Source organism: Sceloporus undulatus, chromosome 4 (assembly GCF_019175285.1).
Source record: "Sceloporus undulatus isolate JIND9_A2432 ecotype Alabama chromosome 4, SceUnd_v1.1, whole genome shotgun sequence".
In the NCBI taxonomy this organism is placed as follows: domain Eukaryota; kingdom Metazoa; phylum Chordata; class Lepidosauria; order Squamata; family Phrynosomatidae; genus Sceloporus; species Sceloporus undulatus.
The window spans coordinates 209,127,816-209,155,101 of NC_056525.1; the positions used below are offsets into that span (position 1 = coordinate 209,127,816).

The 27,286-nt window shown below is 39.4% G+C and overlaps 1 protein-coding gene across 2 annotated transcripts in view; it reads left to right on the forward strand.

The window, feature by feature from the left end:
- The window catches only part of HNF4G (hepatocyte nuclear factor 4 gamma), a 99,646-nt gene that overhangs the window by 35,606 nt on the left and 36,754 nt on the right, over positions 1-27,286 (forward strand). The window contains exon 1 of one of the 2 annotated variants that reach the window (XM_042465445.1): positions 24,671-24,787. The exons of the other annotated variant lie outside the window; for it this stretch is intronic. Coding sequence (XP_042321379.1) covers positions 24,697-24,787 — 91 coding nt within the window. The 5' untranslated portion in view covers positions 24,671-24,696. Of the gene's footprint in view, positions 1-24,670; positions 24,788-27,286 lie in introns of those variants that run through there. 2 annotated transcript variants of the gene reach the window in all.

Consider the following 27,286-nt stretch of genomic DNA (forward strand, 5'->3'; position numbering starts at 1 on the left):
TTACTATTATTGTAAAGTCAAACCCTAAAGTAATGCTTTTGAATGGAAAAGTGCAGAGGCAGTAGGATAAATCCATCAGCGAGCATTGGGACTAGCATTGTTCTTTCCAGCAGGACAACAGGACAGGACCACTGAGTAAACAGCCTCCGAGAGCCCTTTTATACAACACAATTATAGATATATGGTTCTAGTTTAACTGTCTTGGCTGCATCCAATGGAATTCTGGGATTTGTAGTTTAGGGAGGGGTATTTAGAATTCTCATGCAAATTGCACTCATGTTTCATCAAACTACATATTTCAGATTTCCATAGGATGCTGCCATGGCAATGAAAGAAGAATGTGGTGCTATAATTGAATAGTGTGAAGGAACCCTAACATACAGTGTGCTGTCTTCAATAATGCTTCTAGTTGTTCATGTGCACAACCTATAGAGGCCCCCAAATTTCTGACTGCATTACTCAGTTTGGCTGGGAAGAAGAAACCTAGATGACATTTTTTTTAAATTAAAGTTGGATTTTATATTTTTTTAAACTGGATTAATCTAGATTTTTATGAGGTTTTAAATAGTAGGCTGCATTCAGTTTGATGAGTAAAAACTATATAGACAAGCTGGAAAAGAAGGAGCAAGCGCAACAAAAACTGGGCAAAAATAAGATGGAATATTTGCCTAATGTGCCTGCTTGGAGAAAAAAAGAGAAGAGTTTTGGCTGTCCCCAAAAGTCCCCCAAAGTAATTTTTCCATGGTCTGCTAATAATGAGTCCCTGCCATTTAGCGGAATGAGGCAGCTGCTTTAGACAGGTAATTCTGAGATGCAATAGATGATTTGTGGGATTTTCTGCCTTATTTACTGAAATGAGTAGTGTACTCTTTGATTTGAAAAGATGGGGTACCATTTTCTGATGCAACTGAAAGCAAAATATCATGGGTCAGGCCCAACTGGTGACCATGTATCTGCACTACACAGGTATAGTACTGTGTACTACTAACTGCCATGGGTTCACCCTATGGAATTGTGGGATTTCTAGTTTGATGAGATACACAGAATTCAATAGTAGAGCATTTTGGTTTCTGTTCTGAACTACAGTACTGGAGCTTTCCAGGAAAAAAATACAAAATTACAAAGCCCAGGGTTCTGTAGAATAGATCCATGGAATTCAAAGTGGCATCTGTTACTCTATATTTAAAAAAAATCTGTATGCATTGAAGTAGAGCAGAAGTAGCTATACCTTACATTACCAGGTAAATTATATGTGAAACTTTTATTGGAGAATTTATTTTAATTTATCTATCAACCTTGTAGCATCTAAACTGAGCAATTCTTTCAAGTTTTGGGGGCGGGTTTTGTCACTAAATTTTTAAAACAAGGGAAATATTTCTCTATAGGTTTAACTTTTTTCCTGATTAGAAAGCAAGTACAAACTGGTTCTTTGAGCCACAGGGATGTAAAAGAAGAAATAAGTTATTAGTGATGCCCTCCTCTCTATAAATAGTTAAAGGAATTGCCACCAAGGGTTAGTCTCACAACAAACTACAAGTACATTTTCAAAGAGCTTCTTTTCATTTTTAATGTACAAAGAGTTCACGTTTTACTAGAAACGTCAGATGGATTTTCTTTGAACGTAAGAGTTGCTAACTTCTTCTGAATCTTGAGTTGCCCCTTTGGTAGAGGCTCCTACGTTTTCAAAGGTACCTATCAAAGTTTTAAAAAGGAAGAAGCCTGCATACATGATAGAGAAATCTTAGGAGGCTAAGGTTGGAAGGAACCCCAAGAGTCACCTATTCCAGTGATTGGCACCAGGGAACTTGTACACCAAAACCTCTTCTAACAGATTATACTTGCCCAATGCCCTGCATCTCCTAGAAAAACCTCTGGAGATCAGAATTGCGCCTTTTCCCATAGAAGCTTTATCCAACAGGCCTGACAGTTCACAAGCATTTCCCTTCCTAAATATTTAACTGAAATATTTCATAGCTTTGCACTTGCTTTCTAATCAAATTTCAGTAGTTTTGGAAGTTGTAGAAAGAACAGACATTCTGTAGGCTAACAATCTGAGTGGTACAAACAGAATGGTGAAGAAAAAATGGGTGAAAGAATAGCAAAGACAAGGACAGGAAAATGTATGTACAGGTGTGTGAGTGTGACTAAGAACTAGCAATAAATATGCACAAGAATGTAATAGTGGCAAAATGGATCCAGGGTTTATAGGATCAAAGTGCTAGAATCTTGGATTAGTGAAATGATCATGTAAATTCCTATTCCCTTTAGCCTCATTTTCCCCTCTTAACTTAGCTGCAGTTGTTTGTTACTGTTTGCAGTCACAGTTGCATTCACTGTTTTTCCAGAGTTGGATGGGGGATAGATTTTCCCAGCAACAATATATTATGAACTATCCAAGTAATGCTCCCAAGAGTTTTGGAGTGGCTTAGTCTTGAATGGATGATAAAGACCCATTAGCTTTACAAAAGATCTGCTTGTAGTGGAAACTGCAATGTTTAGATATGGTTTGTGGATAGAGACCAACATAACCTTCTGCAGTTTTGGACTCTTCTTGGGGGTATGACTATTGGAGTAATCAGGATGAGTGCCTATACATCAAAGTTTACTAGGATTCTGGTTATCTAGGACAGTCTTAGTAGAAGATATGGAGAAGTTAAAGGTACAAAAAAACCCCCACAAAACCCTTGTCTAGATGGCTATATAGAGCAAAAGGCAGTTTGAGTTTCAGGAATTCAATGTGGCAGAGGTTCTAATGGTGTAATAGTAGAGTAGTGGTGGAACTGGTGAAAAGTTGGAAGCTCAGTTGCATAATGTTGTGGGATAGCAATTTAATCTACCTTCAAGGAAAAACACCAACTGTACAAAGAGAGGAAAATTGAAATGTTCTTTGTTCTCTTCATTTTCTACCACTTTTGTCCATCAGTAGTTGTGTTTTCTTTAAATTTCAGATTGGAAATGTATAACATTTGACTTACCTGTTGTGTTAGTACTAGCAAAATGCACATCATAATTATGGACAAGGCATATATGCATGTAGGAAGGTAGTATAATGCAACAATTTCTGGTGACTATCTCCCTGTCTGTGCAAGCAATATGCACAGTGGGTAACACAACCCGTAGCAAGATTGAGCAATATGCAACCCCCAGTCACTTTTACACCACGTCTAAAAGATGACATAGACCTTGTTTTGAAGCAGGAGTGTTTTGAGTCTTTTGTTTGTTTGTTTGTTTGTTTGTTTTTGGCAAAGCACCAAATTTCAGTGTTGTCATGGCTGGCAAAGGTGGTCCCTTGTGGGTTGTGGATCACCAATGTGTCACCATGCTTTGACATGGTTCATGGTCAGTGCCACAATCTGTTCCTAGTCTTGTTATTGCAGAGAGAACCGGGCTTCTCCACCTTTTGCCTCCAATTATGCTGTATATTTGATTTCTATATTGGCCATCATGTATGCCATCACCTCTTTGGTTGCTTGAATAGTGGTTTTGCAATGAAATAACTGCTGGCCTAACAAAATTCAATCAGTTGCCTCCCCAAGAAAAGAAAGCAAGGAAGGGGCCTGTGGGAAGGAGTTACATAGGCTGGGAGAAGCCCCTGAGAGCTTCTCTCCCATATCCTTACCAAACATGCCTCTGAGGGTGATGGAACCAAGAGAAAGCCCTCCCCTGCAGATTGTAAAACATGGGCATGCTCATTCTTTCAGCTAGCCTGCACCCAAGTCATATATGGTTTTAAAAGTAATAAATGGATAGTTAGGTGGATGCTGTTTCAACAGGGGACTAATATGCTTCCTATAACCATTCATTTTGTCATAGCATAGCATTTTGGCCATAGCATTTTGGTACTCTGAAATTTTTGAACAGCTGGCATACTTGTTTTAACTGCACAAACATACTCTTGGCAAACTGTTGAAACCTGGGCATCCAAGTTCAAATCTGAATCCAGAAGTATGTCCAAGATGTGAACCAGAAATTTCAGGGAAAACATAACCTCATCAAGCACACCCTGAATCATGATTCCCTAATTTGTTTTTTGACTGGCTGTTCTTTTTTGTCTGGATCAAGCCTCAATTTGTTTGTCCTCATCCAGTCCATTACTGACAGACATTGATTTAGCACTGAAACACCTCATTGGCATTGGATGGAAAGGAGATATAGAATTGAGTGTCAGCATATTGGTAACACTGAACTACAAAACTATGGATAATCTCTTCCCCTAAAATCACAGTAAAACAATGTCCCCAGGTCCAATCCTAGAGAGGCAGCCCAGAAGGATACCATGATCAATGTTATCAAAAGCTGATGACAGCTCCAGCAGAACCAACAGGAACACATGCCTCCTATCCAGTTCCCAGCATAGGTAATCCACCAAGGTGATCAAAGCAGTCTCATCCCATAAACAGGCCTAAAACAGATTGAAATGAATCTAGATAATCCATATCATCCAGGAATCCCTGGAATTGGGAGGCCATAACATGCTCCAAAACCTTGGACAGAAAAGAGATACTGGAGACTCCCATGGTCCTTCCTATCTTAATACCAGATTAAATCACACATGATCAGTGTAAGTCCCCTTGTGATCACTTCATGGGCAATAGTGTTTATAGCTTAACTTGTACACAAATGGAAGTGCTGACAGAACCATGTGTCTCTACATACATATTGTATGCATGACCCCAATTTGTATTTGTAATAATGTGGCACATGAAAAAATATCAATCAGTCATAAACCAGTAATTAGTTCTTTGATGCATTTTTAAAGTTTCTGAATTGTTTGAGTGACCAAGGCAAAATATAACTGCACTTCAGCTATTTAAAAAAGCATTATTTCTATAGTATAATGAGGGGGGATGCTTCAGCCCATAGTGACAGGATGAAGCCTCTTCCCTTTCAGATCAAGAACTATCACTGATCTCTATAAGAGAAGTGCTATGAGAAATGTAATGGGCTTTACTATTGTAAATTGGTGTTTTTAAAAAGTAATTATGGGGAAAAGTAATTTAAGGGTGAAACAGACCAGCACAATACGCTGGCTTGGGGGCAGCATGGGGGTGTGGTGTTTAGATGATGCAACCCCTGATGCTGCTCCCAAGTCGGCGTCATGCACCTGCCTGACCAGATGGCAGGCAGTGATGTGACACTCTGGTGGTTTGGCATTTATATGCTGCATGCCGCAGAAGCATCGAAAAGTGGGCACTGCAGCAGAAAAGCCCCCCCCTTTCCAGTGCAAAAAGGAGTGGCCAAGGTATGCAGTTGCCATCGCCCTGATCTGGCACTCAAAGGGGCAGTGTGATGCTGCCCCTTTGGGTCAGTCTGTTTTGGCTCTTAGCTGAGAAATCCTGATTGAAGACAAAGCAATTCAGAGTGAGCATTTTATAAAAATGTCCTTCTCTTTGAATCCACAACTCATGAAACACTCATAAAGGGTGGACATCCCTTCATGTGCGAACCATGGGAAACATGTTGTGGGAATTGCATTGGTGCTACAGTTCCTGGAGCTTCAGATTCCATATTAGGTTTCCAGTGCTCTCCCTTCCCTTTCAGAGCAACAACACATGGAAGAGAGAGGGAGAGATAAAGTATAATTTAACCAAGAGAAATATCAAGAGAGACATCATTCTTTCCTGGTAAAATTATATTATGAAACTGTCTCACTGAAGGTAAATGAGGTGAAGGTGTGTGTAAAATTTATCTAATCATCTACATAAAATGTTCATAATCAAACACAAGTCAGTGTTTTTGACGAAGGATTATTAACAAAGAACTAATGACCTAGCTATTCATCAACAAGGAGGCTTTTAAAAATCCCATAAAACTCAACCACATCTTACATTTGAACTCTCTCCTCTTTTCTCTCCTTTTCATGAAGATGTTTTTCAATCAGAAAAGAATAAATAACTTAGTTCAAGCAATATTTAACTTTCTGCACTGCTCACATGCCATTTAACTGTAACTCGGCAAACCACTGCCTGATTTGCTAATCTATATCCTAGATATACAATATACCACCAAGTGAATACATTGCCATCATCTCAGTTAATAAGCATAGCAAAAACTAAGGCACTGGTTAAGTATTCCCTACACATTTTCACATTTTATCATTTATGTCTATTTTTTTTTTCTTTAGTAAATGGACATCATGCCTTTCTGAAACTCAGGGCACTCAGGGCAGCTAACAATTATCAAATTAAAAAATAAAGACTCGTAGAAATAATAAAAAAAAACTAAACTAAACTGAAAACACAAGTAAAATGCAGCAATAAAAAGATATAAGATAATCCAATCAATCAAAATGCCTTCAGTAGTAACCCAGCTAAAATGCCAGAGGCATATCTGAATGAAGGAGGGCAGGACAGAATTGGGGTACTATCAACACAATATATTGATGAGCCTGTAACCAACATCTGTAGAGCCAGTGTGGTTACAGCATCAAACTAAAACCAGAAAGAGCAGGTTCCAATGCCCACTGTGTGATGAAGTGCATTGAGTGATCTGCTAACTATTTACTACCTTTGAGCAAACCTATCCCATAGAGTTATGAATGTAAGAAGGTTAGGAAGAGTAAGAATTGTATATGTCACTTCAAGCTCCTTTGGAGGAATGAACTGTAAATAATGTAAATGTAATAAAAATAACTAAACTTTTCATAGTTTGAAATTATGATATACAGTTTTTCCCTATTAGGACAAGGACAAGTTTGTGTGTTGGATTATCATCAAGGAAATTGTGCGGGGAAGCACACGGTTATCTCTTCTGTAGAGTAACTCCTTACACATCATATTCCTCTCTCTCACTCATTTTCTTTCTCTCCCTCTCCCCCCCCCCACACACGGATACACACATAAAGAAAAGAAAAAAAGAACACATATATACACACTTTTTCATATTCTATTTCATAAGAGATTTAAGAATAACAAATATACTTGAAAACAGAAATACAGTCTGTCAGACTACAATAGGAAGAGGATGAGAAATCAACTCCTGCATTTAGTCAGTTTGCTTCCCAGGTGTTAACTGCTGGGGGGGCGGGGTAACATTAGTGCACCTCCTTATGTCTCTTGTCTTTCTAACACACAGATAGGACAAGTTTTCAAACACAGGACACCTTCAAACAGATAAGAAAGCAAACTCCTATAAAATAGGGAAACTTATCCCTTTCTTTCTATGTGAAGTCCTTGTGGCTGCCTTTTACAAAAGGTTAAATCAGACAGATCTGATCAGAGACCTTTAACATTTCAACTAGATGGACCTGAGGACTATAGCTATGCCCACTGAATGAGAATTAGCTACAGGTGAACTTGGAATAAGGTAGCTTCTGTGTAGGGATCGGAAGGATATTAAAAAATATTCAAAAATGATAAAAAAAAAACTTGGTTTTTTTTTTTGGAGTGTTGATGAGAAAATCCTCGACTGACAAGGATATTTGTATTTTTGGTCTTATTCTATGCAAAATTCACATTTGGTGTTTTCTGTACATAAAATAACATTTTCTGTGCAGAAAACTATATTTCTAGGCAGAAGTTTTATTATCTGTGTTTTCTATTCAAATCAACCATATGCAGATTTTGTAGAGCATAGGTCCCCCATTACAGCATTTTCTGTGCAGAAATCAAGGTTTTCTGCACAGAAAATAATATTTCTACACAGTCTATTTAGAAGAGCTTCTTGTAAATGGGAAGAAAATTTTTAAAATTGTGACCAAAATGATGAAGGGTCTGACAACTATGCCTTATGAAGAGAAACTTAGGGAGCTGGGTATGTTTAGCCTGGAGAAGAGACAATTAAGAGGTGATATGATATCCCCTTTAAAATATTTGATGGGGTGTCATATTGACGATGAAGCAAGCTTTTTTTCTGCTGCTCCAGAGAATAAGACCCTGAGCAATGGATGCAAACTACAGGAAAAGAGATTGCACCTCAACATTAGGAAGAACTTTCTGACAGTAAGAGCTGTTCAACAGTGGAACATACTCCCTTGGAGAGTGGTGGAGTTTCCTTCTTTGGAGGCTGGATGGCCATCTGTCGGGGGTGTTTTGAGTTTGGCCCTTGTGGTCTCTACCAAAAGTATGATTCTATGATTCTAAAGTTACTTATTTCGTCATTTGAGTAGGAAGAATGTCTTGGTGAATGCACTGCATTGAAAAGTGCATGCATATACATTGGGCCCTTCCCTTACGCAGAGATCTGCCCCCCCTCCCCGTGTAAGGGAAATTCTGTGTATGCTGGAGCCCCATTAGAAATAATGGGGTTCATGCCCATGGCATGGTGCAGTGCGCGTGCCACAGGAGCACACCCCATTACTTCTTCTGGCGCGTGCCAGGGCTTTTTCCGGTGTGACTTTCAGCATATGCTGAAAGCTGCGCATGTTGCGCCCGCATATCATGCGGGCACACTGTATATATATTTCTTCATTTATTAGACACTATTGACTTAAGAAGATTTCTACTTATTCTCAAGTAGAACTTGGTTGGGAAATCTATTTTATATCACAGCTATCTTAATCCTTTAATATTGGCCATGATGGGAGAAGTAGTCCAAATTATGGAGGATATGAGCTTTCTTATGTCAGATTTTAAGATATATCTGGACAGCCAGGCTGTCCTCTGCACTGCTAATGTGTATAATCAAAGTATAGAAGTAAGAGGTGTTAGTGCACTACACTGAATTACCAAAAGGCTAATATTAATTGAATAGTAAAATGGGAGTATTGGGGATTGTTTGTTAGGCAGTGTCCAAAGCCCCCAAACAGTCCTGAAAATCATACTGTGACACCTTCTGGATCCAGCTGAACAGATGCTGAAAAACTTGAATGCATGTGCCTTGAGGGATTGTGTATGTATTTGTGTGTATTTATGTGTGTACATTCCTGTTGCTAATGTGGATGTTTAGCTTCTGTAATCACAGTAAGACAGATGAGGACTCCAGTAAAGATACATCATTATTAGGGGTTAAAAAAAAAACCCTTGTGGTCTCTTCCAACTCTACGATTCTATGTGCTGAAAGCAACTGAGACCAGACAAAATATAATGCCTAAAAGATGGAGTTGTGAATCCACACATCCCCATTGCAACTTTTGCCTCAAGCTTATTAGGCAGCCTCAGACAAACTACTCTTTCTCAGACCCATGGCCCTCATCTGGAATTGGAGGAATATAATACTAACATACCTTAGGATTCACATAAGGACAATATATGTGAAGTGCTTTGAGCAAGTGAAATGTATATATCTTTATCATCCCCATCATCATCATCACCATGATCTTCATCATCATCGGTCTGTCTAATCATATAGGAAGCTTTACAGTGCAAATGTGTCTTAGCAAAGTGACTGTAGTCTGAAATGAACCGAACTTCTCTCCAAATAAAGATCCCTAGGACTTTTAGGCATTTAGTATGATTATGAATGTCAAGTGATAGAATGATGGCTATACTAATGTCTCTGGAATCAGGTCTAGAATAGTCAGTTCTCCTTCAGATCTTCACATTAAGGTTCTATAACAGTTAATACCCTTTTCTGTCATCATTGTTCTGTGAAAATACTTTACTAAACTAACTGTAATCCTTAAACTGTAATCTTACACTTATTTACTTTGCAGTGGGATTCAGAAAGCCTTAGTTCTGAGTGAAAATGCAAAGGGTTGTGCTATGAGTGCATTTGCTTTCTCTTCTTCTTCTTTTAACCACTAAAGAATGAGTGGTCAAAATAAATAAATACACCAAATTATGGGATTAGTAATTCAACACACTTGTGAACACCAGGTTAGAAAAAGCTGACCTATTATTATTATTATTATTATTATTATTATTATTATTATTATTATTAACCTTTATTTATGAAGCGCTGTAAATTTACACAGCGCCTTATATACGATCTTTTTAGTTAGATGATTCCCTGCCCTCGGGCTTACAATCTAAAAAGACATGACACAGAAGGAGAAGAGAGTGGTGGAGGGAAAGGGTAAGAGGTCCAGCAGTTCCTCTCTACCTCCAAGGCCTGGACCAAGGCAGATGGACTGGAGGGAGGGATTGGGTTCTTAATGGATGGTTAATCATTTTCCAGGGGGAAAAAAATCTGTATTATCATTAAATAGTATTTATACTTGTATAATGCTTCCATGTATTGTAATGTTGAAATCATAACATAGCATGTTCAAAAAAGGTAGTCTTGAAAAACATATCTTTGTAGTGGGGGCATGCATTTTTGCCAGTTGGTGGCAGCTTCCTGTGCCATGTGGAAGCATGAATTCTGGAAATACTTGGCCAGTTCTACATAATTTCCCAAGCTCTGATACAAAACTTAGAAAAATGATTTTTGGACCATATCTCTCAGAATATCCCATGCAGCATGGCCGAAGGATTCAAGGAGTTGTAATCCAAAAATAACTTTTCATCTGGCACATTTGGAGGATGCCAGGTTGGGGAAAACATTATGGTAGGCTCACAATCAGGACAATTGCCCGTTAAAAAATGAGCACCTCTACATAGTGGCACTTCCCTGCTTCTTTGTGTGTCAAATAGTTTTAAACATAAGAACTATTAATGATAGGAGGTTAGCTTTGTGAATGAGGTCATAGCAGTTCATGAAACGTTATATGGAGCAAATGTCTTTTGAGTGAGCGTTTAAGGAAGTGGGAGTTGGCTTGATAACAGTTTCAGGTGCAGGTCTCAACATGCACACTTAAGATTTCTCTGTAGCTGTTTGAGTTGGCATTTCAGAAAGATGAGTTCAGAGAAGTAACCTTGATTTTTATTAGCTTGTTTTCTTTTTTTATATCCTCATCAGATTGATTACATCTAATAGAAAACAGGACAATTAGCACGCCAAGGAGTCTTACTGATAACACAGGAACACTTTCTGATAGCAGCCTTATCAGCTGGGAATGAGTTCAGAATCTTTTAAATTGCAATACAGTGACTTGCACTGTAGTCCTTCCCTTGGAGACTGAAACTGTAAGTGATAGAAAATACAGGATCACCTACAGAAATGGCAGCACCATCTTCCTCTGTAATGGATAGTAAATATTTCTAGGGTCACCAGGTTATTCCATCCCAAAACCTTAGATCTAGCATAGCCTCTGGTGATGCCAGAGGAAGTAGCTGGTAGTCATGTTACAAGGGTTGGCTCCTCTTTGTGTCATTAAGCTTGACACACTAAGCATCAAGCTGTATGATTCAAATAGTAAAGGGGCACAGTGGATCAGTGGTTAAGATACTGACTGATGATGTCAAAATTGGCAGGTTGGCAGTTTGAGGACCAAGTGCCATGTGATGGAGTGAGCTCCCATCAACAGTTCCAGCTTATGCCAATCAAGAAGTTCGAAAACATGTAAAAGTGCAAGTAGATAAATAGGCACCACTTTGGTGGGAACATAACAGCATTCTGTGCAGTCAAGCTGGCCACATGATCACAGAGCTGTCTTTGACAACGCTGGCTCTTCAGCTTAGTAACAGAGATGAGCGCTGCTCTCTGCAGTTGGACAAAATCTTGTCAAGTGAAAACCTTTACCTTTACCTATAATTCAAATAAAAACAAAATTCCCATTTATTATTTATAATTAACTACTGTTGTAGAAATTAATTGTATGGTCAGTATGTATGAATGTATGTTATTGTTAATAACTTATTTTAATAATAAAGTTCATTATAAAAAAATTCCCAAAGGAGATTACATACACACATATACAAACACACACACTTTTCAGTGCAGAGCAGACTTTGTGAGATTCTTCCTCCATGCCCTGAGGATGAGAGAAGAAGATCTAGGCACTGAGATTTGGGAATCCTATTCTTAATATACATGTCCTGTTATCATTATGACAAGCACTTCTTTATTACTGTGGTGGCACATTATTTCTTGATTGCTGTGCCTCTGCACAACTAGATAGTGACTTTGATTCACTGGAAAAGACCCATTCAAGTCAGTGAGACTTAGGCCCACCACAGTATACTTGTCCTTGTGATTTTAGTGGGCCGCTCATAAGTATAATTAAGTCAGGGTTCAATCCAATGTGTACAACCTCATCCCCCTGGACTGCTGCTGCCTTGTAGATGCAGAAGGCCTTTTATGGTTTTACAGAAATATGTAGCTCACAGTGTAGACCCACAATTTTTTAAAAAAAATCCCATAAAATGTGTGGGGTTCACTATAAGTCAAGAGGTGACTTGAAGGCACATACACACACAACACAGTTAACAAATGCCCAAGTATGAAGATCTACCAACCTATTTCCCACCATTGTGAGTGGTAGAAGATATGGAGATAGGAGGGAGAGACTTCTCAGTTGTTGCACCATAGATAAGGAATTCCCTTCCCCTGGAGGCCTGCTTTGACCCAGCATCTGATGTTGCTTTCAGTCCCATTGAGACCTGGGCCACTGTCAAACCTCTTGTACAGCTACATGTGCAGCACTGGGCACAATGGCTTGATCAGGGTGTAATCCTGTAAAAGTACATACATTGGTGGGAATTTTCTGACTTGAAGTTGGATTTAGGTCCTGGCTTTTACCCAAGTGTTTGGCTCTTATTGACCCCAACTCTGTTCTGATTTACTGTTGTTAATTTTCATATTGGATTGTAGATTATGGTTGTTTTATGGTTTTCTATTGAATAGTTTTTATTGATTGTATCCTGCCCTGAGATCCGTTCATAAATGACAGGTTAGAAATATTATAATCAAACAAATATACACACACACACACACATATTTATTTATTTGAAGCCATTTTCTATTATGGCGCTGTGGTAATACTAAGCCTGAATGAAATTCCAGGCCACAGAAACATCCTCTAAAGGTCTTGATTTGACAAAAACATTCCAGATTTATCCTGTGTTGTCCCACTTTTCTCCCTCTTCTTCCCACTTTCCTCCTTGGTCCTCAGTTTACTTCAATTGCCAAAACGTTCAAACTGCTAAAAAGGCTTGCATTGAATTAACTCAGCAGTGTCAAGAGGAGAATGCAGACTCTTGCCCTTACCTGTAGATTCAGGCAAAAGCAAATGGCTATAACCTCTCTGAGTTTGTGTAGTCTTCTTCATGAATAACTTTTGTCATCTTGACCCTAATCTGATGTTGCTTGGTCATATGTGTCCCAGTTTTCATCTGTGAAGTGTTGGAGGACATGCAGAAGCAGTTATTTTAGAACAACAACTGCTCCTGTCTTAAACCGACACAGGCACACCCACGCACACACACACACACACACACAGGTATTCCAAGTTTAATGAAGCTTTATTTAGACAAGTTATTAAAATGTGAACCTGGAGCTGATTTTTTTAAATTAAAAATATTGATTGAGAAAACAATTAGTGACTGGAAACAGTGGACAATATCACTTGACTGATATTGGAAGTATAATCCAGTGTCATCCTGAATGGAATCATAAGTATTCACGTTATTGCACAAAAGGTTACCACACTTGATTGCTGGCAGTCCGGACACACTCTGAATGCAATCACGCGTCGATCCACAGTTAAATAAATTCGGTGAACTAGCGAAGTCACAAACCCTGTTCCTAGGCAACTTCACACTCAATGTGCTGTTGTTTGGTGTGATGTGCATGTCTCCTTTAGTCCTGGTCCCCCCCCCCCTGCAGTCTGGAAGGGGGGGAGTTCCCATGAAACCACACTGCAATTCCACTTCAATTTTGCTTCTGCTTGCCTTCAGCATTGCTGAGGGGAGGCTGCTGCCTGCTAATTAAGAGGGATGGATGGGGAGCTATTGGATAACCATTATGTTTTAACATGACAAGAGTGAATATATGCTCATTTTAACGTGAATAGAGCATGTTCTTTCGACCATTCTTCCTGCTCCCCCCTCCAACCTCTTTTGTAAATTGTGGGGTTCCTTGATTCCTCTCTCTCACTCGCCTAAATGTGCTATGCTCCAGTCATCTGGCGTCTCACTGAGCATGCACAATGGTGCCAATTCACAATTCAGACCCCACCGATGTGATGGCTTACTTTGTATCAAATGTGGGTCGCGTTCGGAGAGGCCATTACAGCGAATTTAAGGTGTGATAAGTAATCATGTAATTGCGTGAATTTTCAAATTGCCCATGCTACCTTCTCTTTAAAAATTGACAGACTCCCATCCCGCTTGATAAACACCAGTAAAAAAGAAGAAGTCTTCTGAAAGTTTATTTTATCTTTTCTCTTCTGCTGCTGCTCCCAAGGGTCTTTGAGTCAAATGAAGCTTTCATACTGAAATCCTGAGAGAACCTAACCCATTTGGCAATCAGCTCAAAAAGTTTTGCTCAGCATCTGTAAACCTTTCAAGTGAAGATTTGCTTTCCTAGTATATTTCAAGAAAATGCTAAAAAATGCTGTTTGAAAAAAGTTAATCAAGTTTTGAGACACAGATATCTATCACCTGAAAAGAGTACTAGAATAATAATCTTGGTTCTGATACTTCTTGGCATAAACATTTCAAAGTTTGATATTATTCCCCTGACAGCCTAGTAGAAGTCCCAGTAATTAAAACAGTTTTCTCTCTCTTCTGCTTCATGATATGGATAGAACATCTGGTTATATCAATCATAATGTGAAATAGTTTTTTTGTGGGTTTTTCGGGCTATGTGGCCATATTCTAGCAGGGTTTCTTTCTGACGTTTTGCCAGCATCTGTGGCTGGCATCTTCAGAGAATGCTTTCCCTGGAAAAAGTGGGTCTATATATACTGTGTGAGCCTGGGAATGCAGGAGTGATTTGCATGTGTATTGTTCTGTGTTGATGGCTGGCCTCAGCCTGGGAGGCTAATGCAAACGAGGATTAATGTCTGCTAATAGTCTTATCGCTGTGGAAAGCCCCCCTGACCTCTGAATGGTGTTCCCATTGCCATGTGCAGATGGAGTAGCAACGGGAACGCCCTCTAAGCCGGGATAGCAAACTTTTCATGGACACTTTTGAAAAGCAGCCCTGGAAACCGCACTGAAAAAGCCCACAACTTCGGTGTCCGTTACGTGGATGACACCTTTCACCATTCTGGAGCCTGGAGAAGAAGACCTGGCTGTATCTGAACCATTTGAACACATGCCACCCCAACATCCAATTTCCTATGGAAAAACGAAAGGGAAGGAACACTGCGCCTTTTTGGATGTCCTTGTCATCTGCCAACCGAACCTACATTTGGGTCCACGCAGTATACTGGAAACCCCACATACAGGACTGATACCTGCCCGAAAGCTGCCAACCATCACCGCCCGGCCAAACCGCACGCACAATCAACACTGGTTCGTAGGAAGCCGACAAAATGCATGCTGTGAACCCACTTCTGTGGAGTGACTGAAGCACTTGGACGGGTTCTCGACAGGCCAATCGTATTCCAGCTCAGACATTCCGAAGGGCTACCAGGCCAGGCAAACCCAGCGAAGTGACGACAAGCAGCCACCCCAAAGGGAAGGTATTTTTCCTTCAATCAAAGGAGTCACAGACAGCATAGGGGCCCAAAGTTGTGTGAGGACAGCACAATCCCTTCCAATGGTTTGGCAAACTGATGGAAGAAAATCCAGCACATGCTTCACTCAGCCAGGATGAGAGGAGAACCTCTCACGCCGCAGGAGTTCTATCGCCATTACCATGGCAGCTGCAGGACAAGTCTACATAGGGACCACAAACGCAGTGTACAAGCAGTAATCAAGGAATCATGAGGAGGAACTTGCAGATGGGTTCAGCTCAGAAACTTATCCGCAGCGTGCAGAACATCGCCACAAGACCATCTGCGGCACTACAATTCTGTTTGAACACACTGAAGTTCTGGACCATGGCACCCTACCTGTCGGATGCACAGGGAGCCATTGAAATCCACACACACCTGGACATTCAACCGGAAGGAAGAAGACCCTTAAAGTGACAAAATTGTGGGCTACCAGTCCTGGGAATAGCAAAATTAGGACTCTCGCAAATGCCAATGGGAACCATTCGAGTCAGGGCTTTCCCAGCAGATAATGCATCACCAAATTGCGGAGACTTAGATCCTCGTTTGCATAGCCTCCAGCCTGAGGCCAGCCATCAACACAGAACAATACACATCAAATCACTCCTGCATTCCCAGGCTCACACAGTATTATAGACCACTTTTTCCAGGAAAGCATTCTCTGAAGATCCAGCCACAGATGCTGGCGAAACGTCAGAAAGAAACCCTGCTAGAACATGGCCACATAGCCCGAAAAAACCCACAAAAATATGGATGCTGGCCATGAAAGGCTTCAACTTTAAATAATATGAAAGTCAATAAATTAGATGGTGGTGAAGCATGACTTTGGCCCAATCCGGACGAACATAAAGAATGTACCAGTACATACTATGGTTAGGAAAGGGATCACTTCCTGATGCCCCTAACCCTAGTATTGTACTGGATACAATACAAAATGGTTGGCGCCCTTTCCACACGGGCGCTGCCATCTTGATGTAGTGGATGTACACGTCCGCACGGCGCCCCGGATGTGACGCCGTGAGTATGCGACTAGCACCTCGCGGCGTCACATCTGGAGCACAAAAGAAGCAACCATTTTTGGTTGCTTCTTTTACTCTGCTAGGGAGCCGTGCAGTATGGAAACGGCGGCTCCCTCGCGAGCAACCGGCGGAGCAACCGGCGGTGCCCGCAGACCGCTGCTTTTAAGAGGTCTTGTAACGTGCCTTTGCCCCTTCCAGACAGGCTAGATACTCTCCAGGACATACTAGGGTTAGGAAGGGGGGGTCACTTCTTCTGACACCCCTACCCTAGTACTGTACGGGTACATACAAAATGGCAGCATCCCTTCCACACAGGCACCGCGACTGACGTAGCAGACACGTAGCATCCGCACATCGCACCCCGGATGTGACGCAGCAGAGTGCGCGACTAGCACCTCGTGGTGTCACATCTGGGGTGCAAAAAGAAGTGCCATTTGGGCGCTTCTTTTTTGCGGTGCAAGGGAGCCTCGCAGTTTTGGCCACTGGAGGCTCCCCCCGTGCTGGCAAATGGCACGCGCGGCAGACCGCTGCTTTTAGGCAGTCTGTAACGCGCCATAATCTACTTTTAAATTCTTGGTTTTACATTGGAATAAGTTTTTTTACTTAGAAATTCTGGTGCTGTAGGAAAACCAAATGTACTGGCCATCTAAATAAACTACTAATTTTCAATGGATATTTGAATCACACTCTCCACCATTTCAAAGATGAAAAGTGAGACGCTTGTGCCAAGCAACATCAGAGTGTGGCCAAGATTCAAAGATTCAAACTGAGTGGGAGTTTTGATTTTTAAAATATTTGACACAACTCCCATTACCCTTACAACATTAGCTATCTGGTTAGAAACTGATAGGAATTGGAGTCCAGTGGATATCAAGCGTATATTTTCCCCACATATCTTCGAAAGTAATGCACTTGAATCTCCCAACCTCTTTACAGATTTTTCAGAGCTATTTCAAGGAGTTGCTTCATTCGAAAGAATTCCAAATCTGTTCAAACCAACCTACATTAGATTGGATTCTGAGATTTTAACACCCCTAATGTTCTTCGAAATATAAAAAGAAGGGGGAAAACATTGCTATATTACATAAAATATGCATTGATTTCTAAGTACAGTGAGCCTACCAGCCAGTTGTGGACTGGAGCTCCTGCAGATTGCTCTGCTGCCATTTTAGCCAATGACTAATATTGCCCACATACACATCACCACCGATTGACTAGCATGGCTTTGAGCTCCTGCTTTTTTCCCCAATCCATGGGAGCAGGGGTGGTGAAACCAAATCCCCATGGATGGGAGGGGCCCACTGTACTGTAGCAGTCTTTTAAATGTATAAAATAATGATTATATGATGTGTTATTTAATTGTTAGGCCTAATTACAGTAGGAACCCCCCCATCACTGGTTACTTAGTAAGTCACCACTTATGTATGCACTATTATTCCAGGGAGTTTATTTTATTGGTAAAACAGTTGACTTTATCTTGGGGGGGGGAGGAGACCAGACTGCATGAAGGGGCAGCTTGAGGCCGCCCCTGCCCAAGATGCCTTAGGACTGCAGCAACCACAGGCAGTGGTCCTGAGGGTGACCTCTGGCGTGAGCCCAAATTAGAGTGGAAAAAACCCATTCCTTTTTGGGTCCGGTTTCTGTGGTCTGGGCACAGCTTCAGTGTGTTTTCCACACATCTTGGGGGCAAGCCCACAAATCCCATAGAAGCCAGCTTTTTTGACCCATCTGTTCAAGCCCTCATCCATTATTCACAACACTTTCTGGAATGATTTTCCAGAAACAGCATGAAAGAATACCACTGAATATAAAATGTAAAATTCAGATTTACTTGTCATGTCAACTTTAGTAGATGTATTATTTTTTCCATAATGAAATATTCTATAGCCTGTGGTACTAAGACTATGTATGTCTGCTCCCTTTTTAATTGAATCCTTGTGTAAAATGCTCTGTAACTCATCTACAGGGGGAGGGGGGAGCCTCATAACACCTAATCTATATTCAGAAGTATTGTCCTGTTTGGTGATCTTGGAATTTAATTTTTTTTTTTTTTTGAAAAATGAGATCCAAAAGGTAGCCATGATATCTCATTTCTCCCATATGTGATAGAATGAGTCTGATATATCACATAATCTCCACAACCTAATAAATTATTTTTTTAAGTATATGATTCATGTCAGATGCTAGAAATGGATCATTTAAATATCACCTCTGAATGTTTGGCACAAATAACTATAGACCACATCTGTTTCCAGGATTCCAATAGAATGGGCAATTTCCTACATTACCCAAAGACCTTCAATATTGCCAAAAGTTAAGTTGTATTATTAAAGCAAAAATTTTGCTGCACCACTTCCTTAGAGACTACCAAGACATAATCCATAACTGAACTTGAAAGTAGTCAAAGAATAAAGTATTTGAGCCATTGAGCAATAACATTCTTATATTCTCTGCACAGTGGTAGGATGATGCGTTGGAACCCAGAAAAGTCTATCATAAGCTGTTCAATATTGTTGTTGATTTGTTAAAGATGCATATTGTGCAACCAGGCCTATTTGGTGATCATGAATTTGAATCTTTAACAAATCAATAACTGACATTGACCAGTTGATGCTGAACTATTAGGGGCCCAGAGCATGTCATTCCTAATAGACAGCAGCACAGAAATAATATTTCAAGCCTGTAGCTTTGGTGAGACACAGTGTTCATCTACACTGTAGAAATAATGAAGTTTGACACAACTTTAACTATCATGGCTCCATTGTACAGAATCCTGAGATTTGTAATTTTGTGAGACACCTGCACTCTTTGGCATAGATGGCTGAAAATCTTGTAAAACTACAAATTTCAGGATTCCGTAGGATTGGGCTACAGCACTTAATATTGTGTCAAGCTGCATTATTTCTACAGTGCAAATGTGACCCTAAAAGCCTACTCCCATGCATGTCTACTTAATTACTCAAGTATCATATCATTTATGATAACAAAACCACCAGAGTTTGAGTAGTTAATTGCAGAAGAAGACATAAGCTATAGACATTTTCCTTCAGCCCTAGTTGCTTAGCCAGTAAATAGTTTAGGGCAATTTTACCAATTTATAGCTCCCATTGATAATCTCTTTCTGTGTTACTGAAGTTGTATTCCATGATAAATATTATAAATCTTTAACACACTATAGCTATATCATTAAAACAAACAAGGACCAAGGAAGGGTATGGGAATATATATGGGTTCCAGATGAGATCAGTCATGGAAGCTTATTATTTTTAAACTGATAACTTTTAAATATATATTTTAAAGATGCATTTTCATTTGCTGCCATGCATTTTCTTGCTTATAGTGTGTTAATGTCACTTTACAGTTTCATATGTTGGAGAGATGTCAGGACTTCACCAGTGTTAAGATACCAATCCAAAAATGGTGGTTACCTGACTCCTTCCCCAATTCTTTATTGGTTTGGCCATGTGCAAACATCCTTACTATGTTTCATTCCTACACAGAGCTTAGGAAAATAATTCTATCAAGTACAATTCCTAACTCCCCAGATCCCCTAGTTAGCATATCATACTAGCAGATGGATTTTGGGAGCTGTAAACCAAGAGTGTAACTCTGCCAAGTTCAGTAGGCACCAAGCTGACTAACAGCCAAAGAAGTCCTATCTCCCTTTCCTATGGAAAAATAGGCCAAGAATTTGCCACCCAGTGTGCCAACCTGTTCAGATACGTAGTCTAAATACCTCAGACAAATGTCAGAGAAGAACATAATCTTCACTTGCTCCAATTTTACCAGGACAGTCATGATTATTCTTCCCTCGTCTCACTTCTTCAGCTGCATTAAAATGTCCCAGTTTCTCTTTCTTCCTCTCATTTTCTCCCTTTGTCCTCAGCTTATTTCTGAGTTCAGTGTTCTGCACAAAAGTAGTTTTCATGCAATTAACTCAGCAGAGGGGAGAGAGGAGAGGAGTAACAGAATGTTGCCTTTCCCAGTGGGCTCAGGCAAAAGCAAAATGTTGCATTCTCTCCTAGCTTCCTTATTAATAACTGTTGCCGTCTTGATAACACTCTGATGTTGCTTGGCCATGTTTGTCTGATTTTCATGTGTGAAATATTGGAGGGTATGCAGGAAATACCTGATCTCCATTTCCCATGGAAAGCAAAACTTAGGTGGTTGCTCATTGGCTATCCTATGGCTGGGAAACCTACCAATCAGCTAAGCTGCATCCAAGGAATCACCTCATCTCCCATTCTCCCATGGTGACTGGTGGATTCTGAGAATTGTAGATACAAAATTATTTATTTTGTGTATTTATACCACACTTTTCAGCCACAAAGGCTCTCAGTGTGTTTTACAGCTTGTTAATTTGACAGTTCCTTGCCCTCAGACTTACAGTCTAAAAAGACTTGAAACAAAAAGCGAAAGGAATGGCAGTGAGGCAGGGGATCAAGTCTAGTATATACTGCTGGTTGTTCTCTTCCTCCAAGGCCAGGGCAGTGCCAGTTGGAATGGAGGGAGGATACTCCACCTACTTCTGGGGCTAGGCATGTTGAGCTACTCATGGCTCTTCTTCTCCCTCTCCAAGGTCAGGGTGGTAGCAGTTAAGATAGAGGGAGGGCTTTTCATCTGCCTCTGCTTTCCAAATGCTACAATTTCTTCTGTTGGGAACATGCTGGTTTGGTCCTGTACAGTTGGAGTATTCCAGTCACCTCATCAAGGCAATAATGATATCGATCCCAGTTTTTCTCTAACATCAGAGCTGGGGAAGGAACTGGGGTCATTAACCACCTTTGCAGTGTAAAAATTCAGCTTTAAGATCCAATTTGTTCTACTCACGTTTGGTTTCAGGATGAAAGTCCTTGCTCAGCTCATTCTCACATATGGGAGCATGAAACTACATATGAAAACTTCTTTGTGTCTTGTGAAAGATTGGGATATTTTGTATTGGTCTTGATAGAGTTTTCATATTTACAGAATCATTTATCCCCATAAGTTTGGAAGTGCAGTAGTGGCTGCCTTCTAATTTTATAAATATCAGAAACACCAGATGGGTTGTTTAAATGTGTTTGATGAGGCACCTGATCCAGCTGTGCTTGTGTGTGTGGTCCCTTTGTGTCACAAAGAGAAAGACACATGTTGTGCAAATAGGATAAACTTGTCCAGGAAAAAAAGTATTCATGTTCACACACTGAAGTGAGAGGGGTTGACCAATTCTAAACAGTCAATCTCACTGAGAATGAGAAATGGAGTTGGCAAGTGAGAAAGTGGTTGCCTGAATGTGGTATCTGTGGAATCATTGGATGGGTACTTTGTGCTTGATCAACAATTTCACATACCTGAATTGCTTTCCCATTTGAACAAGGGTCAGACTATCATGTTAATGATTAATGAGATGCAACAAGTCACAGCTTTACAGCTCTTTAAGAAGAGTGTCTCTTGCAAACAAGACATTACCAAGTAATGTATTACTACACTTTTTACTCATGCAATAGGTGATTGGAAAATGTTAGGGATGTAATTCTTCACTAAGTTCTTCTTGAAGGTAGCAATGAATAATTTCAGCAATTTTCTTCCTACTCCAAGAAAGTCATAAAAATCCATGCAGTTTTTGAAGGCTATTAACAATTCAGGACTTATTCTGTACAACATTTGTATGTGGTTGTTTGGTATATGCCCTTTCTGCATGGAAAATAATATTTCAGCACAGAAATATTAATTCCTGCAGAGAAAATGTTGCTTTCTGCACAGAACAAAGCCTGCATTTGGGGATTTGTTCTCTGTAAAATTCATATGTGGTGTATGTTTGTTTTGTTCTGCACACAGCATTTTCTATGAAGGAAAATAGCATTTCAGTGTAGAAAAATTAATTCATTTGGGGAAAATGCTATTTTCTATGTAAATCAATCAAATTTATCTATGCAGAAAATGACAGACAACAAATCTCCTAGATGGACTGCCAAAAATGTTTAAAAACCTTGAAAAACAAAAGGAAAACTGATCAAAAATCTAGATCTGGTATCAAAAAACAGGTACTTTCGATACCAAACAGTGCAGGAGAAAGGCTAAAACATGTTTCAGAGAGGAACTGCTATACTTTCCACAAAGGAGAATTCACATTTGTTTAAAACCAGAAAATATGGAGGTTCGTGGGAAATCTGGAAAGGTCAACTGCTGCAAGCTTTCCCCTCCCCCCCGGGAGGGATACTTGTAACACCGGAGCTCCACTAGAGTAAATTGGGATCTAGATACCAACAAGTAGGTCCCACAACTCCCACTTATTTAACACTTTCACTCTTTTTGTAGTGAACAGCTTGCTTTACATATCTGGGGTTACAGGGTGTCCGTGTTAGAGTCTTACTACCAGCTTCTGGCATGTTTGCAACCGATACACCACAGTGTTTTGCACACAGGGTTTAAGGCTGACACCCTAAATGTTCAAAAGTATGACCCATCAATTACAGTAGATACCTTCCACTCTTCCATTTTTTTGAACATCTAGGTTCTTGCAGTTTTACAACAATAATGCTGCAAGGATAAGAAACTGTATTTGGACTATCCTCCCGATAGCTTTTTCTCATAAAAAGTCAGACAGTGGTTGTAGTAAGTACAAGTAAGGCCTAGGTATGGAGTGTGCATGATGCAGGCACTGTGAAAACCTTGTTCAAATAAGCAAAGCTTCTTGCATGTGAAGGCCTAGAAGAAAACTGAAATTTCTTCACCCCTCAAGAATGGGAGAAAATGGATGATGCATTTTTTAAAAAAAATGTTATGAATAAAATATTTAAGACAATGAGTTGATACATTTACTCCCTCCATTATTCCTAAAAGCTATGTACTAGATAGCTCTTTATGTAAGAAAATGTATAGTAACTCACAGAATTATAATTCCTTGTCCTGCTTTCCTTTTTTTGAATTATTTTTTATGGCAGTGAGGGTACTATGTCTGCTTTACACTCTGGAAGACTAGATCAAACAATTTTTTTGTTTTACTAATGTTGCTCTTCCTCTCTCTTTTTGCCTTTTTCTCATAAATGGGAAAAAGCAAACAGGTAGTTTAGGTATTCCTTATGCTTCAGCTCAATTTATAACAATAATATTTTGAAAAGCAAATTCTAATTCTAATTATTTTTGGAATAATTTGTACCTTTGACATATCAAACTTTCATTCCAAGTTAAATAGTATGTAATACATTCTGTTTTCCTAAAGTAAGAAAGTGATATTTTCCCAGTTTTAATGAAAAAGACAATTTCCCTTTGAAAAACTCCCCAAGGAAAAGCCAGCTTCCCCCCCACCCCATGGCTTCAAAATCTTCAGCTCTGTCCATACTGTTTCCTGATGGAGGAGTGGAACACAACATTGCTGGGGGGGTTTGTGTGTGTTTATATGTGTGTAATACCCAAAACATCTTGCACAAACAAATAGCCACTTTTGTTCTTTGTGCAGGATCACTTCTTTTTCGCATAGAAAACAGCAATATTGCACAAAACACAGACATGGCGATCTCATATGAACAACCACCCATTATTCTCAAGCAATTTCCAATATGTATTTTTGTGCAGAATAATTTCCTGAAATAATTCAGGTTATGTGAAAAACAGGTGAGGACTGCATGGAATATTATGGAAATCATTGATCCTCACTTGTGGACAGCCCTAGTAGGCAGAAATGAGCTAAATGAGTCTGATTCACTGTAGGGCAACTTTTTGTATTTCTCATAGTATTTTCTATTATGCACAGCCCTCTTTTCTGCCTCTTTGCTGTACATGAATATCAAAATATTACGTGCAAAGAGTGGAATAATGTCTTCCTATCCATAACGCTTACACGGAATTTCCCTTAATTTAGATTGGATTTGGTGCATTGTAAGATTTCCAACCTATTGTTAATAACAACAAACTTACTGTTACTTTTTAAAAAGTAAAGCAGATTTTTAAAAAAAAACCCAGCTGGAAAAAGATTGCAGTTAAAGGAACACTCATGCCTTTCAGAAACCAATACTTAAAACTTTCAGTGAAACATTGCAAGATAATTAGGCTGATTGTACCCCATAAAAAGGAGGAAAAGGTACAGGTTAAGCTGAATTGTTTCTTTTTATAACTCCTCCCATTGCAACACATAAGTGACACAGTTACAGCTAATACTTCTATTACCAATCACTGATTGGCAGAAAAAAGAGTAGACTGCATCTTGTCCATTGAAGGAACTGTCATTTTCTCAAGTCACATTCAGCAATGAGGATCTCAGAGCCAGTTCTGGACATGGATATGACAAATTACACTGAAGGAGTCTTAGATCCAAGTTATACTAGTTTGGAGTTTGAAACCATGCAGGTCTTGTATAATGGCAATGGTGAGTTTGAATCTTTTCAGACATGATAATCTGAGCTTACAAGTAGACAAGAAAGATTAAGAAAATGACACTTGTAATGGGTTAGCCAAAAGTTTCACTGTAGTTTTGTTTTGATAACTGTAACTCTAGTTTTCACTATCTTTACATATTACCGATAACTGTGTTAATAAAATTATAAACTCTTGAATATAGAAAAGGCTTTCGACTAGCAGGTGGCCATAGATCCTGTACTGTTCTTTCAGGCTTGATAGCTAAATTCAGTTTAAACCACCCCCAAATGGTAGTGAATGTGTAACAGTTCTGCTTCATTTTTGGTGGCCAAAATATGAAAGAAACAAGAACTTTCTATTTTTGAGCAGGAAAAATATCTGATAAATAATACTAATGCATACAAACATCTATGAAGGCAAATAATCATAATAATTAACAACAACTACAAAAATAGATAGGTTGAAATTTATTTAGTACAAGAATCAGAAAACTTAACCCAAGAATTTAAAAATGAAGTATTAGATGTTTAAAAGCAATTATGGATAGTCTGATCTAATTAATGTATTGTTAATTAATATGATATCTTTACCATATCTTTGGATAATATCTCTGTGATAGACTGTTTTCAGAAAGAGATATATAATAAAAAAATACTGTACAGAAAATAAACTGTCAGTTCTAAGTAACATAATGACATTGTAGGCATGTCAATGGGCAATTAATCAAAAGAAGAAAAATATTATTTTTGCATTTATGTTATTTAGTGTAAGATGAACAAGTAACTTCCATTGACAGGTTGGAAATGGAATATTTTTGAAGATTATATTTAAAATGACAGCTAAGATGCAAATATGCAGAGGGAAAAATAATTGACTATATAGAAAAGCATCTGATGGTTTTTGGTGCAGCTGATACGTTTAAAATGTGGTAATATTTCCACTGTAAGCAAACTGAAGTGAGTTGTTAATCACAAGAAGTCCTTACAAGCTAATGTTTAGTGGAGAAAACATTTTGCTATTTGATTAGAGTAACTTTTTAACTTTGGTCAGGTGGAAATTGTCTATGTGAAACATTGTTAGTTTTTTGTGGGTTTTATGGACTATGTTCTAGAAGAGATTATTCCTGACATTTCATCAGCATCTGCGGCTGGCATATTCAGAGAAGATGCTGGTGAAACGTCTAGAAGATGGCCACATAGTCCAAAAACCCATAAAAAGCTATGGATGCTGACCATGAAAGCCTTCAACTTCACATTGAAACATTGTTATTCCTATGTAAGCTAGTCTGATATGAAGCAAACAATATTGAATTTTCATAGAATCACAGAGTTGGAAGACCATTTTACTCAGGCAGAGCTTGAGATTTGAATGATGTAGCAGTAGTGTGTATGAAGGAGTGTGCTGTACTGTGTTATCCTTTACAGTGGTACTCCGGGTTACGAAATTAATTCGTTCCGCCCCCGCTTTCGTAACCCGGAATACTTCGTAAGCCAAAAAAGCCATAGGCACTAATGGGGAAAAGCCGCGATTTCGTGTGAAATAGCGCCGAAAAGCACCAAAATTTTTTTCGTAACCCGAAAAAACCTTCGTAACCCGGAACAGTTTTTTTAAAGGGATTTTTTTCGTAACCCGGAAATTTCGTAAGGCGGCGCATTCGTATCCCGGGGTAACACTGTATTAGTAATTATGTTTAAACTGTTTTAAACCATGTTTTTTAAAAAAATAATAATACTGTTATTTAATTATTTTTTAAAAACCAGTTTGCAAAATAAGATTTTACAACTTATTCGTGTTTTAAATTACTGGACACTGCCTTGCAACCCACCCCAGGAGAAAAGACAGGGGTGTAAATTCAATAAATAAATAGATATAAATAAATAAATATGAGTTACTCAGATGTGTGTGGAAGAGATCAATTGGGGGGCTTAGAAGGAATGGCCAAGGAAGGCTGCTACCACTGCTCCTACATATTGTTTCTATTTTCAGTCTTGTTTGGGTCTTGTCAAATTGCAGATCCCAGAGCCTTATATTGACTAGGGTGATGGGAGAAGCACTTCAGCAACCTCTGGAGGGCCACATGATTATGTCCACTGCTCTGATGATGCAGTACCCTCTGTGCTTTGTTCAATTGAAAAAGTAGTCTTGTGTCATCTTTAGTAAATCAGTAAATCAGTTTCTGCATAAATTTTATGGGTCACAGCTGACTTCTTCAGATGTTCTAGGATATCCTGAATGCTTTATAAATCTTGAAATACAGCAAGACTACTTTTTCATTCCCCCTTTATACTGGAACAAGATAACATTGGCGGGTTATAGACCGCCCATTTGGGGCGGTCTGCACCCACCCCTTTCCCTGGTGTATGAGCGGCAGCCGCTGAGGCCCCGATCCGCCGCTTTTCAGGCTGCGGGGAAGCAGCAAAACGCCGCTTCCCTGCAGCCTGAAAAGGGGTGTCCCTGGGGCTTCAAGCCCCAAGGACACCCCACGGCGGCGGGGAGAAGAGAAAGGGGC